Below are 15,770 nucleotides of genomic sequence, written 5' to 3' on the forward strand. Positions count from 1 at the left end.
GATATGTACGTATATGTATAGACAAGGTTAACTGGATAGTACGAAGACGTATATAGAAGGTTAACTGGATATTACGTAGAAGTATACAGAGATATGAGTAGGAAGTAACAACATGGATAAACACGTCAGTTGTCATTATATTTGTTTTTATACTTCATCGCGAGAATGACAAGAAATAATTAAAAGCTTCTTTTTTATAAAAGTGTTCGTTGATTTGTCAACCCACGAAAGGTAAGACTCACGAACGGTAGATTCACAAACTCACTATTCAGTAACATGACAATAATTCGATATAGAAACTATAGGTATTTATATCCTTAAAATTCTGCTGTATTTTCTCTTTTAGTTAAAAAACTGAGGATTACTGGCTATGAGTCCTGTGACAACATAATCTGAAAATAATTAAACATGGCTCATTTCGTTTTAGCATTCCGCTGTGCTTTTTTCAACCTTGGCTTCCGCTTAGCGGGTCGCCTTTACACTAATTATGTAAGTTTTGATTGCTCCCCCGATATTCCCATTTGACTAATTTCCTGGAGGCAATATCTGGCGTTGAGTTACACGTCTCATTCACGTTTCAAGCGACCCAAAATGCCAATTCCTGAATGGTTCCGATTTCGGTAAAGTTCCCGCGCTGTTTCGCATCAGCAGGCATTTGATTGACAGCGACAAGGTGAAACTGACATCTTCTTCGAAACGGCCGCACATGGTTGAGAAGTTCCTCTCAACGGCGTTATCAAATTCCTCATCTGAAATTTGAAAAAAGTGGTATACGAAACATGGTGTTTTTTGGTAGCGCCAACGAATCTTTCACAGGAAGACAGCTGACGAAAACGAGGCTCTTGCTTGGGGTCACGTGCTACGGTAATTTAGCACGTGTATATTCCTAATGTTTGTTTTCGATGTCAATGTTATTGTTGCGTTTTTTGGCAATAAAATCTCTTTTTATGACTTTGAAGATTGTTGAGTTTTTCTATTAAGTTCCATTTCCCCCACAGCAAAGACATCTTATTTCAAGGACCAATATTTCTTTTTCGGAGGCTTTATGCATTTTTAAAGTTTCCTTTGTTGTACAAAAGATTAGAAAAAAATGTCTTAAAGCGTTTATCTTGAAAACTTATCTCAATAATTTCCAACCTTTTTTTATAAAGACAGCTGCTCTGTTATTTCGAAGCAAACCTTTTCTCTGAATTGGAGTTAATTTGGGGTTAATTTAAATGTAAAATGCAGACTCCCATTTTTCGAAGTAGACGCACGTCAGCTAAGTGCATTTTAATTAAGACAAATGAACGTGTATGTGTTTGTTCCCTATATCTAAAACATATTAAACTTCTCTGAAAATACAACATACCACCAAAGCGAACTAGAAAAACAGTGTTTTCCCTCGTAGGCGATTTCTGTCCCTGCTTTAATCATGAAATCTAAATATTATCATTATTATCTGTAAACAGTTCCCTTATTATATTCACCTCTTTCGGGCCTATCTGCTTTTACAGTGACTTCGTGTCAAGATTATAGCTGGTAAAGTTACCACCAATCATTTAAGTGTTAAAAAAAACAACAAGCTATCGCACTTCAGTCGAATTATTTTGTTCTCTAACGAGTGTAATGCGTGGTCGGTTAGTGTGCGGCATCACTTCAAAAGAATGAAAATATTCGGTTTTTACTTAATTATATACATAAAAATATATACATATCAACATGAAAATATTTTAGTCACACATTTAATCGTAATTTGTTAAAATATACACAAATACCATCCCGTGCGTGCACCTGGAATAAAACATGTCATTAAAATGTTATATATTTACTGTTATAAAAACAGCAAACTACCATTTAACGGAAAGGCTCTTTCGTATTATATTCAGGATAAAGATTACATTGATTTATCACTACAATAACACCGTATTAGACCGGGAACTTTGTTTTACGCATTTAATTTAATGGACTTTTTCATTTCGATCAAAGGATACATGGCATTGTGTACATAGTTATCGTTACAAATCTGTCATCTAATTATGCCATGAGTAAATTGTACCAAATTTAACGTGACAAAAGTTGATAAAACAATGTACGTTGTAAGAATTATATGAAATAACGATTACTTTGAATCAGTCGTCTTGCTTCTGGTTTTCTCCAGTAAACTCCACTTTGTAGTGAAAGAAATTATTGTTCTGATTCTTCTTGCAAGAGTGAGTGAGTATAGTTTTACGACGCTTTTAGCAATACTCCAACAATATCACGGCGTGGGACACCAGAAATGGGCTTCACGCACTGCGCCCATGTGGAATCGAACCCGGGTTTTCGGCGTGAAGAACGAACGATTTAACCACTAGGCTACCCCACACCCTCCTTCTTGCAAAAAACACCACGACATTATAAATATATTTTCGAATATTCCCAAATGATTAAAACATGGTTTTATTCCATTAATATTTGTACGAAAATCTTTTTGCAAATATATATACCGTTATTTTTACCGGAATAAATGTCTACGTTTGTACAACAATGTTTTTAATACTGGGTAAAACCATTTCAGAGCATTTCCATGCGGTTACTGAACGAAATTAAGCTAAACGTTTAAAAGTTTTATATTTTAATGATCACGCATGAGAGTATATGCCATTCATTTTACCCTGTCACGACTGATCACGGTATGAAGTTAACTTGAATGTATTTGTTCCTAACCATTGCTCCGAAGGCGCAGTACTCACGCATCCGCAATTCCCACAATACGATATCGGTTGATCTTACGTCGAAATAAGTAATTACGTTAAAAGTTCACAACTTTTGGCAATGTATTTGAACAAGTTCTAATCTCAAGCAAAAATCGTCAGTTCACAAATTAGGTGTCGGCTCAATTAAACCGCTTATTGCCGGGCCTGATGAGCACTTCTACACATGTTCGCCGACTTCCTGCATTTAACACGATTATATCAGCAATATAGGTTTACCAAAGACGAACACTAACATCTTAATAGTCAAGTCGACATCATATTAACATTAGCAGAGCGATATTAATATCATGTCGTTATTAAATATTACAGCGTTTACGCTCGACTTGCATGCAAAGGTAATTTGCAACATACAGCTAATCTTCACTGAAATTTTGACAGAAAATTAAACGGATGGCTTTCTCAACGACCGTAAAGCGCTGAACTTAAGTCATGTGTAGTTCCTGTTGGAGTAATTACTGAAATTTAAACTCTCAGCTTCATTAGAACTTGCTTTCGAGTGTAAAAACCTCTTCCAGTTCTCATCAGCTTGCGTCTTTCCTAAATGCTGAAGAGGGTTATTTCGATTTGTGTTTATAATATCATGGAAGCGAGAATCGTCGAATATACGTAAGTTTTCGTCCTGTTAATAAATGTTTAAGTGATCTACTTGGAACTATTTCAATGTTTTAACACAATTATCATGTCGGTGACGTTGTTCATGAGAGTATACGGAGTAGAAGTGCTTGCACTGCGGACACTTACGGATGGCGTACAATAATAGCTGCGACCACCCACGAAGATTCAAGGTGCACTCAAATATTACCCTTGTCTCTAAAACCAAAGTACGTTGTAATATTACTGAAATTCAACGAATGGGTAAATTTAAGTTTTACACACATTCAATGCCAGGGATGCCAGTGTAATGACATATATCATTGAACTTCTGTCATGTGCGTGTGCATAACGATATGTCTATCTATAGCTGAAACATCAATCAGTTTTCACCATGGATGTCTTGTGAAATCTGGGAAGGGAGGAAACATTTTAAATTTGACACACCAGTGACAATAATGATGCCTGATGCAATTTTCTTTTTCGATTCGTACCATATATCCCCGTGTTTTTAGGTGAACCATTGACTTGCCTTTGCATGTGTTTGTAACGGATGCCACTGGTTACAGGATACGCTCACCTTTTCGCGACCAACTGTATCATCAATATGTGATAGTGATTCATAAACATATACGTATTATGTAATCGGAATCGTACAGCGTACTCTGCTTTGAACCTGAGCCCAGATACAGTGAGTGAGTGAGTGAGTTTGGTTTTACGCCGCTTTTAGCAATATTCCAGCTATATCACGGTGGGGGACACCAGAAAGTGGCTTCACACATTGTACCCATGTCGGGATTCGAACCCGGATCTTCGGTGTGACGAGCGAGCGCTTTAACCACTAGGCTACCCGACCGCCCCGAACCCAGATACAAGACAAGTATCTGCATTGACTTGACCGCCTGATCTACCGAATCCACTGCAAGCGACGTGTGAAATAACACGGCTATGACATCACTTCCGGTTTGCTTCTAGACGACTCGTTGCTTTCTTTAGTTCAAAATTGCCGTTGAATTAAATTCATTTCGACGAAGGAGTATTTAAAAATTCGCGGAAATATTACGACTACTTACTACTTCATTCATTATTCCAAACGGATGGTCTGTAACGCAAATATCGTCTGCTAAAGAAAATTCCTCACACAGGTATTCTAGGAGTCCCTGTAGGCTAACTGATGCACTTAAGCTTCACGCGCTGCTGTGAGTACCTATGATGTTATCGTCCCATTAGTTGAAGAAATTACCAAGGTTATTGGTCTACGTCAAGGGTTATAGTATTCGCTGTCGTTCTGACATGAAATTTAATGTGTACCCTGCAGTAACCGCACAGGCACTCGAGAGTTTCCAGTTCGACATTTGAAAGATCGGCGCCTGTCTAAGACGAGTCGAGATAATTTGAAGCTATGGAAGTTGATCTTAAATACCCAGGCAGGACCATTACACCGCGCCACACGCTTCGGTATTGGCTCATCGGGGACTTGTGTTTGTATTTTTGTCTATGCAAAAAGTTATTTTGATGTATATTTTGTGTAGAGGCAGTCAGTTGTTAGGGGTACAGAGTTTGCAGGTCACGTGTGCTGACGTCAGTCGACTCCTGATCAAGTGTGATATACCCGAGATGGAATCACAGTACGAGTTGAGAACTTGACTCAAGTCAGGTGGTGCCGTTTTACTACTACTACTACTACTACTACTACTACTACTACTACTACTACTACTACTATAACTACTAATTAAAAAATACTACTACTACTATTTATTGTACAAATACCGCTGAACTGCTACTTCTTCCACTACTACTACTACTACTACTACTACTACGACAACAACTACTGCTGCTGCTGCTGCTACTACTACTACTACTACTACTGCAAATGTACTTTGTCAACTACAAGTTTTGAGATCATCATAACATCCTGCTTAGTCTTGATATAAGATGGACACAAACATGCACTGTCATTGTTCATCGATAAATACAAGAAGCCAAATCTAATGAGGTTACAAATGGCATACGTACATACAAAATTGAACATACATACGTACAAAATGCACATACATATAGAAGTGCACATACATGCATATAAAAGTGCACATACATACATACAAAATTCAACATGCAAACACACAAAGTGCACATGCATACTTACAAAAGTGCACATGCATACATACAAAAATGCACACACACACACACACACACACACACACACACACACACACACACACACACACACACACACACACACACATACATACATACATACATACATACATACATACACACATACGAAAGTACACACACGTAACACAAGCCCCTGTCTCTCTCACAAAGCCCAGGACACGTGATTTATAAAGACATTCAGCCCTATCCCCCTCTCAGCTCAATCGGGCATTAGCGACATGAGGATTCCTTAACACCTGAAGGTTCTTTATCCACTTTATTCCGTGGACTGTACGTCAGTCTAACACAAGCTCTCACGGGCATGGGAATTCGAGTGAAAAATCATAAATTCAACTTCCGCTGTTGTCGCGTTCTCTCTGCTAGTTCGTTGACTTGTCCAAGATAACACCGCTCTCTACTTGAGTAGACGGGGCAGGCAGGTTTCCTCATCCCAATGCCGCTTTTAACCACCAATTTGTCGGTGGTCCGTGGCCGCTATAAACTTGCATGTCTTTACGTCAAAGGAACAAAACCACCCATCCGTAGACGCGAACCCTGCCCAAGGATATTTTCCTTATCATCTTAAGTTTAAGTGCACTCGTAACATCTTCATTGGGTAATCTATTCGCTATCAGCGTCGTGGAGTTAACCGTTCGCAGACATGGGAGCGTTCGTCTGTTCTAGTGTATGTCAGGGTAGCATGTTTCTGTCATGTTCTTTTATTGTCACTGTAGATTTTAATGTTGTGCATTGCCTGCGTAGAATGTGGCTTATTTATTTAGACGTTTTGGCTAATGTTTTCGTCATTAGATAAGACATATTTCTTGCAAAAAACATTCAATAGCAAAGGCGAAATAGTAGACATACACACAATAAGTTTACACAAACATACATGTAAAGTTTAGAGAATATTGATTTAAACATATTTTATTGACAAAAAGTGAATGGGATTTGATACAATTTACGCGTGTACAGAAGAAGTAAAAGGAACAAATTATAAGATATATACATACATACAAATATATCTTTGTTTGATATTTAATGTGGTACATTATTGTCTGAAATTGTAAACGTGGTAACCGACAGACATTATGTATAATGTTGACGTCTTTATTTTATTGTTTTGTTTATTTGTGTATTGTTTATTTATATTTACGATGTTCATGCATGGACATCTGCCGCTGTACATGCATGCTCCCGGACGTACACCCGCACATACAATATACACCCCGCGTACACCCGCACATACAATATACACCCCGCGTACACCCGCACATACAATATACACCCCGCGTACACCCGCAAATACAATATACACCCCGCGTACACCCGCACATACAATATACACCCCGCGTACACCCGCACATACAATATACACCCCGCGTACACCCGCACATACAATATACACCCCGCGTACACCCGCACATACAATATACACCCCGCGTACACCCGCACATACAATATACACCCCGCGTACACCCGCACATACAAATACACCCCGCGTACACCCGCACATACAATATACACCCCGCGTACACCCGCACATACAATATACACCCCGCGTACACCCGCACATACAATATACACCCCGCGTACACCCGCACATACAATATACACCCCGCGTACACCCGCACATACAAATACACCCCGCGTACACCCGCACATACAAATACACCCCGCGTACACCAGCACAAACAAATACACCCCGCGTACACCAGCACATACAAATACACCCCGCGTACACCAGCACATACAAATACACCCCGCGTACACCAGCACATACAAATACACCCCGCGTACACCAGCACATACAAATACACCCCGCGTACACCAGCGCATAATATACACCCCGCGAACACCTGCGCTTAATATACACCCCGCGTACACCAGCACATACAAATACACCCCGCGTACACCAGCGCATAATATACAGCCCGCGAACACCTGCGCATAATATACACCCCGCGTACACCAGCACATACCAATACAACCTGGGTACACCAGCGGATACAAATACACCCCGGTACATCCGCACATACAAATACACACCGCGTACACCAGCGCATAATATACATCCAGCGTACATCAGCACATACCAATACAACCTGGGTACACCAGCGCATACAAATACACCCCGGTGCATCCGTCCATACAAATACACCCCGCGTACACCAGCGCATAATATACACCCCGCGTACACCAGAACATACAAATGCACCCTAGGTACACCAGCGCATAATATACTCCCCGCGTACACCAGCACATACAAATACACCCTGGGTACACCTGCACATACCAATACACCCTGGGTACACCAGCGCATAATATACACCCCGCGTACACCTGCACATACAAATACACCCTGGGTACACCAGCGCATAATATACACCCCGCGTACACCTACACATACCAATACACCCTGGGTACACCAGCGCATAATATACACCCCGCGTACACCAGCACATACAAATACACTACGCGTAAACCCGCACATACAAATACACTACGCGTACACCCCCGCGTACACCAGCACATACACCCACACAACTGCACTCACACCCCGACAAGTATTCCATCATAATTAACCACCATTCAATTAAATAAAAATGCTTCGCGTGATGCGAGTCAGCTCAAGGACCTTTCTTTACATCTATCCTTAGAGTTCAATCATGCATTCACTTGTGTTTAAAACATCTCCTTAAAATTACAAAACACCTTAACGATAATTCAATCAGTCCATTTCAATAGCATTGAAATACATGGCACTTCCCTAATGGTGGAACAAGAAGTGGCATTTAACAGCGCTCTAATCGATACCATGAGAACGAAACAACCATCACTTAAACAATGCGTTATAACCTGATTGGGGCTTGTTGGCAATACAAAAAGGCCCGGAATGAGTATAATTCCCAAACATTAACTCAGTGTTTCTCAAGATGACAGGGCAGGCTAGGTAATTACTAACAGTGTCTCTCCAGTGATTAATGACTTTCTGAACGCCCCAAATCACAGGTAAAAAGCCAGGTGACAGGTCCCATCTTATCCCGTTCAGGTGAGCTACAAAGGGGACCCAAGTCAACAGATTAGAACGCCGTTTTGCAGGTATTTCTACAAGTGGTCATTCAAGCTCCGACGTCCACTAACACGTCTTTTATTCCCGGAACAGATGTAGTCTTTCACTTGTCAATTTCAGTGTTGTGAAATGGACAAGGAGTGACAAATCAGGAAATCCACAATACATGGTATTGATAGGTGAGAAACATGAGCCGATGCCTACGCGACAAGATGATTGACGTTTTGACACACTCATGCTTGTCGATTTCTATACAGTGATCATATGACATATGTCCACGTGGTTCTCAAGGTCCTTGTCAGGGCTACTGAATACGTTTCACGTATGGATTCTGTTAGCTTTATTGTTGTTTGTCGCCAAAAACATATCCGGCAAAATAATAGATACATTTCTTTTATATCTCTTTAAAGAGATGGGGTTCTTTTCTGCCGGTGGTAACATGGTAAAGCTTCAGGTCGATCGGCTCCGCTATGTTGAAAAACAAAGTTTTCTAAAGTTTCTGGTCTTCGACTTCAGCGTTCTTAGAGTTAACTTTCTCTTTATATCGAGCAATATTCCAGCAGCTCTGACCTTTCACCACTTTTAAAGTACAATCAAACGTGCTCTTTCCACGAAGATTTTAAAAAGAGTCATACGACTCTTGCTCAAAACTGTATAAGATTATGGATAACAACCTCTGTTGTATTGCATATAGCATATCTTGATAACACCCGTAGCAGTAGCAGTAGTATCAAGCTTGATAATGGTGTAAGAATCTACATCGGAATGTCGCTATATCTAATAAACCAGAAGTTGTTATCCATAACCTTGTACATTTTCCTATCATGCTCAAAAAGTGTTTCATCTGGGTTACAACATTGAAAACCTCAGTAAAGCTTTGAAAAAGTTTTAGGGTAGCCATGTGGACGACATTTCCATTTTTGACGCATCAGTGACACAAATGATGTCAGATGCAATTCCCTGTTTTGACTTGTACCATATGTTCCCGTCTGGGTTTTTTTCAGATGAGAAATTGCCTTGCCTTTGCATGTGTTTGTGACAGGTTCCACTGGTGGGACAGGAAACGTTCACTTTTTCGCCAATACCTGGACGCAACACTGTTTGGTAGTAATTCGTCAACACATGCTCATGATATAGTCGGAATATGATTTTAGTCGAGATTTCTTCTAATTATGGTAATAGCTTTGTCGCTTCAATTATATCTATATATTTTATGATTACAGAAAGGCTTGTGTCGCTTTATTTGCAGAGCTGATGTCACGTCCATATGGATGTTGATCTTCTAAAATATAGTATTGCGTGAGTGAATGATGTTTCGTGGTGGACAATCTCATTATTCAGAAATAATGATCGGACTGGACGTACGTGTAGTGATATTAGTTGACCACCCGTGAAGATCCGGTTAAGAACAGGTCTTCAGAAACCCATGCTTGCCGTAAAGGCGACTATGCTTGTCATAAAAGGCGACTAACCGGATCGGGTGGTCAGGCTCGCTGACTTGGTTGATGCATGTCACCGTATCCAAATTGTGTGGATCGATGTTCATGATGTCAATCACTGGATTGTCTGGTCCAGACTCGATTATGTACAGACCGCCGTCATATAGCTGGAATATCTTACGACAAGCATAGTCGCCTTTTACGGCAAGCATGGATTTCTGAAGACCTATTCTATCCCGGATCTTCACGGGTCTGTTTGTTTTTTAGCCACAAGCAAACATGGGTGAATACTTTCTGTTGCCGGGAGATTTAGTTGCTACAAGTAGTTGTTGTGAATATATAACCAGACACTGAATAAAATCAAATTACATTTTTGAAAGTTATAATCTAGATGTTAACAGAACAACTATGTTGAAATTCCCATAAAGCGTAGCTTTTGGAGGGCAATATTAAAAAAAAACACGAAAAGATTCATTTTCAACTTCTGCATGTTTCTGGAATTTCTTCGTAAATTATTCCGTGGCATTCAAGAAAAAAGAATGCAAGAGTCAGAAAACAGTAAACACTGGTTTTATGGCTATCGTCCGTTGCGCTTCACGCTCGTGAGACAGTAGTCTAGTTTGAAATAGACATCATACAATCCGGCACGTGAGATGCACTGTTTATTTGGCAATGATTGAGTGATATGGATCACACTATGCTAGTGTTACGTTGATAACATGTCACCTACACTGTGATATATAGCATGCATGAAATAAACATCACTTTTTCAAGAACAACAGCTGCATTCGTGGCAGGCAATTACCTAACCCCTTGGTGGCGCGAGCGTCTACAAATAACACTGTTCTGTGTTATTTATCCAATTTTCTTTTTTGACCTATTAAGAAAAACATTCCGAGTAATGAAACCAGCGACATTGCAATGTACATATGTAGATTTCACTGGCATGTGTCAAGTAGGATGTCTATATCAGCGAGAACAATCTCATCAATTGTAAATAAATCTCAGGTCTTTGTTAATACCTACCACCAACAAGTAACTGTATATCTGCTGAAATTTGTCATTGACATTTAATTCTGGACTGCCAAATGTCAACTTGATATCAACACCTTCAAGCGTAAAAGCAAGATGTGAATTTGGAACATTTGTTGCAGGAAGGTGTAATATTTGTAACGATCTTTGATTGTCGTTAACGTAATTTGTTTGTTTGTTGTTTAACGCCGCACTATTCCAGCTATTATGATGTCGGTCTGTAAATAATTGTGTCTGGACCAGACAACCATGTGACTGAAATCATGAGCATCCATCTACGCAAATGGGATACGATGACATACATCATCCAAGTCACCAAGTATGACCACCCGATCCCGTTTTTGAGCAGATAACAATTCTAAAACATTTCACCGTTGTCATGTCTCGGGTCATGTCTCACGTCATGTCTCGCGTATATACACAGGAACATTGATCTGTTATCCCGATTCATTAAAATGGGCATATGACATTACGCCACACTTTCAATGGGAGAGGTACCGTTCGGAAAATGCACCGTAACTGTACATTAAAACCTTGTTAAACCGTAAAACTCAGGTATGTAATAGTCGTGAATGCGAAGTCCGAAAACGCCCACCTTGAACAATTGGTTGGTACTAAACTCGCTTACTGGCTGTCTACAAAACTTCGGATAAATTAAGTCCTCATTATTATCATGATCACATGTTCGTGAATACGTGTATATTTGTGAAAGGTAATGTCATAAGCGCTAGCATCACCCAAAGTAAAGAATCCACGACACTGACACTAATCCCAATAGTCTTATGAATATAATTAATAGTGTCTGGAGGATTGTTTCAATGACAACTGCGTACAAATGACACTCTAAGAAGACGGTGACAGTGGCGGTCGTATAAGGCATAAGGAGCTTATCCTTTCATCCTTACATCCTTCCTTACAGGAACAGAGTAATCCATCTGTCCGTTTTCGTGAGTGAGTGAGCTGGTGTTGACGGTGTCAGTTTAACGTGACAGGAAAGCCGTTGGTGACGCAGGTTACCACGAGTATTGAGTTTTGGTGATTTGAATCTACTACCAAAATCCTGACACATATAAGGGGCGCAACTCTGTACAGAGAATTACGGCATCTCGTTTAATTCATTGTTCCCTGTGCCCCCACCCGATGTCATGTGCCTGATGAGCAATGCCTTGTACCTGATGTCTGATGACCTGTGGCTGATGTTCTGTGTTTGATGCCCGACGTCCTGTGCCTGATGAGCAATGCCTTGTACCTGATGTCTGATGACCTGTGGCTGATGTTCTGTGTTTGATGCCCGACGTCCTGTGCCTGATGCCCGATGTCCTGAGCCTGATGTCCTGTGCCTGATGCCCGATGTCCTGTGTCTGATATCCTGTGCCTGATGCATGATGCCCGATGTCCTATGCCTGATGTCCTGTTCCTGATGCCCGATGTCCTGTGCCTGATGCCTGATGTCCTGTGCCTTTTGTCCGATGTCCTGTGCCCGATGCCTGATGCCCTGTGCCTGATACCTGATGTCCTGTGCCTGATGCCTGATGTCCTGTGCCTGATGTCCGATGTCCTGTGCCCGATGCCTGATGCCCTGTGCCTGATGTCCTGTTCCTGATGCCCGATGTCCTGTGTCTGATATCCTGTGCCTGATGCCTGATGTCCTGTGCCTGATGCCTGATGTGCTGTGGCTGATGGAGCCACCATCTTGGATGCGTGGTAACGCGGTGCCCTATCTTATACTCAATGCCTGATGCCATATGTTCAACCGTCTGCTATTCATTAAAACATATTTTATTTACAGCTAAGTTTTTTAATCAAGGTTTCACCATCAAAGGCCAGGTTCAGTCGATCCAGAAAGTTTATGGCAGACATTCAGAGGAAATTACTAAATATGACACGTTGCTTGTCGACATGATGCGCGATGATGCCCAATACTACCATAGCAGTGATCAATTCATGTAATTTTCTACACTGTCTTGCTTTTACGCCCATATACTTCTGTAGATAATCGAGACTTATTATTCTCTGGGTTGACGTCTTGAATTCAATGCCTCGTGTCCTACACCTAGTGCATGTCTGATACCCACAGTCAAAATGTTGCCACCTTCTTCAAGAGTGAGGACATCTTGTTCAGAGAAGGAACCATGACATATTCACTGACCCCAAATAAAACTGGATAATATTACCCATATCACATTGTCACTTCCGGCTGTGAATCAAAGAAAGGATGTTGACGCCTTGTTTGAAAATTTAACTCCGCAGGAACCACAGCAGGGGTACTGCTTGACTCTCTTCAAACGGCAACCGTGGAAAATTCAAATAAATAGGTCCACGACAAAGGGAGATAACTGCCAGGAGGACTCAGGACACGGGGAATTTGACGAGCCATTTTCACAGCCGAATGAACAGAAAATAGGCCAAATGTTTACCATCGCTTGGCGACTTTTACACGCCACTTTAAGGCAGTCTAAAACTAAAACGCCAATCGCGGCCTTGCGTTTGTGGCATGGACAGCCGTATGTCTGCCCATTCGTGAGGACTTAACCGCCCGATGGGACTTCTGTTGGACTTCAAACAAAATTAATTATTGGATTTTGTGGTCCGTGTCGTCATACTTATGAAAGATTGGGTAAATCTGTGGTTAAAATGAAAGAACATCTTTATTCCGACTTCGTGTGGGATAATATTGTCCCTAGAATGTCTTTATCACACAGCGATTTGTTATGTCTTTAGCTTTTATCTGCATCTTCCCTTTTATCGTACGTTAATGCAGCTCTCCATCCTGTAGTCGGGCATTATTAACAACTATTTTTCAAACATTTTCGTTTTTCTCGTTTTCCGCGACTAATGAAGATACTATCACGACAGTTTTATGCCAATAGTTTCCTGTAACCGGCATTCTGGGAGTGAAGTATTTTTCATTTTCTATTTGACTGTTTATGGGCCGTGCTTCAAATGGTATATCGCGTGAAGGCGAATTTAAAAGCTTTACGGCCTACCAAATTTCAGAAATGTCATTTGCCTTTTTTTCTCTAAGCAATGTTGAGATATTATCATAATTGAATAAGAAAATCTTTTTGTGTCTTCTTACCCATTTTGTTCATGAATGTGTGTACATAAATTACAAGTGTGAAATATCAATTATAAAAAAGATATTGTGGTGAGATGATATCGTTCTTAGAAATGTAGAGACATAAATAAAACGTTGGAATTATAAATGATAAAAAACCTTTGTGTTAAGATTATGTCAGATTTGAATTAGAAAGTGTCTCTCGGGCGCGCATTCTTTGAATATGATATGAACGGGTGGGAGTTATATTATGATTAATGAATGACAAACAGATGTTTTGTAGTGCTTATAAACTGAATTCAATTTCATGAAACGCTTGTATTCCATTCTTCCAAAAAAATAAAGCGAAAAGTAAAAATATATTATAATTCAAATATAAAGTTTTTTCCTCATTTACGGTTTTCCAATCGTAACTATATTTTTTGGTAATGTTGTGCTCTACATGCTTCTTAATACCATAAGAGAGAATGTATGGAATGCCACCAGTGATGTAAATTCTATTTGAAATAAACTAATGTCGGTGTGCATAGCTTCTGATCCTATTTTGTACATACAAAAATATCAGAGCTTCGATGTAATACTATTGTAGGGTCTGTGGATCAGGGAGACATGGTAAATCACGTACTCAACGTGATCATTCAATAAAATTGAGTAAAACAACGATCTTGATCTATTCTAAAACAACATTCCAGTGGATATTGAAATTATTTCTTACTTGTTTTGGTTGGAACATGTAAAGAAAATTCTCAAGCACATTTCGCAAGATACTCCCATGTTTGATAGTGGCTAAACTGAAACACACAAGACTAGTTAATCGAGGGTGGTGTATTTGAAACGGGTATCATAGTTGTGTTGGACCTTAAGTATGCAGTGTTTCGGCGACTGTTTTCAGCCTAGTAATGTTCTGATAACGGTACATTTTGGTCTAATCCAATTTTCAAGTGTATACTTCCTTTTGCCTAGCAGTTTAGATCTTCAACATGGACAAAATTTATAGGAATATTCTTTTAAAACACACTGCTACTTTGCTCTCTCCTCTGTCTCCTATTAATGAAGATGGAGCCTTGATGATCATCATTATTCGATACGTCATCTTTTCATTATAGTTCTTTCGTTTCTTGTGAATTTTTATTAACGCCATCTCCATCTTAAGACGTAACAGCTGGTATCGGAAACAGGAAAGTGACATGTGTATTTATGAACATCCTATGCTAAATATATTACTAATTAGATAACTAGTGAAATAAAAATATGTTAAAAACCAGATGTAGTATTGCCAATAACGCTTTGTCTTTGTCTCCGAGACATACATGTCCAGACAACATAACAACTTTTAAAAGTATTCTTTTCTCGCGTTTAAAGCATATAAGCCCATGTGTTGGGGGGTGAAACCTCTGCAAACCATTTGCCTGACACCCCGGTGAAAGGTTGGCATTTTTGTTGTCACAACCCGCTCTCGTAAACTTTAAGTCAGATATTACCCTGTCAAAATGTTTGCGTTTAGTTGTTGCCTGGGTCATCCTAAGCCTGAAGATCCAGACTGTCCTTACGACTGACCTCAAAGGTGAACTCTGACACGCCAGACCCGTGTCACCCCAGAACGAGGCAGCGCTATGAATTATGGGAACGGTAGCTTCTCACGCTGCGATGATCCAACGCCGAATACTACTTACTAATTATTG

At 40.1% G+C, this 15,770-nt stretch overlaps 1 protein-coding gene across 1 annotated transcript; it reads right to left on the reverse strand.

The window, feature by feature from the left end:
• Positions 1-570: 570 nt before the first annotated feature.
• Positions 571-12,722, reverse strand: LOC124116321 (hornerin-like). The gene is made up of 2 exons (XM_046477642.2): positions 12,203-12,722; positions 571-749 (listed from the first exon to the last, which is right to left on the reverse strand). The coding sequence occupies exons 1-2, from the start codon at positions 12,720-12,722 to the stop codon at positions 571-573; spliced, it is 699 nt and encodes a 232-aa protein (XP_046333598.2).
• Between the last annotated feature and the right edge of the window lie 3,048 nt (positions 12,723-15,770).

The sequence above is a fragment of the Haliotis rufescens genome, unplaced genomic scaffold, assembly GCF_023055435.1.
Source record: "Haliotis rufescens isolate VD_foot unplaced genomic scaffold, xgHalRufe1.0.p SCAF_17, whole genome shotgun sequence".
Lineage (NCBI taxonomy): Eukaryota > Metazoa > Mollusca > Gastropoda > Lepetellida > Haliotidae > Haliotis > Haliotis rufescens.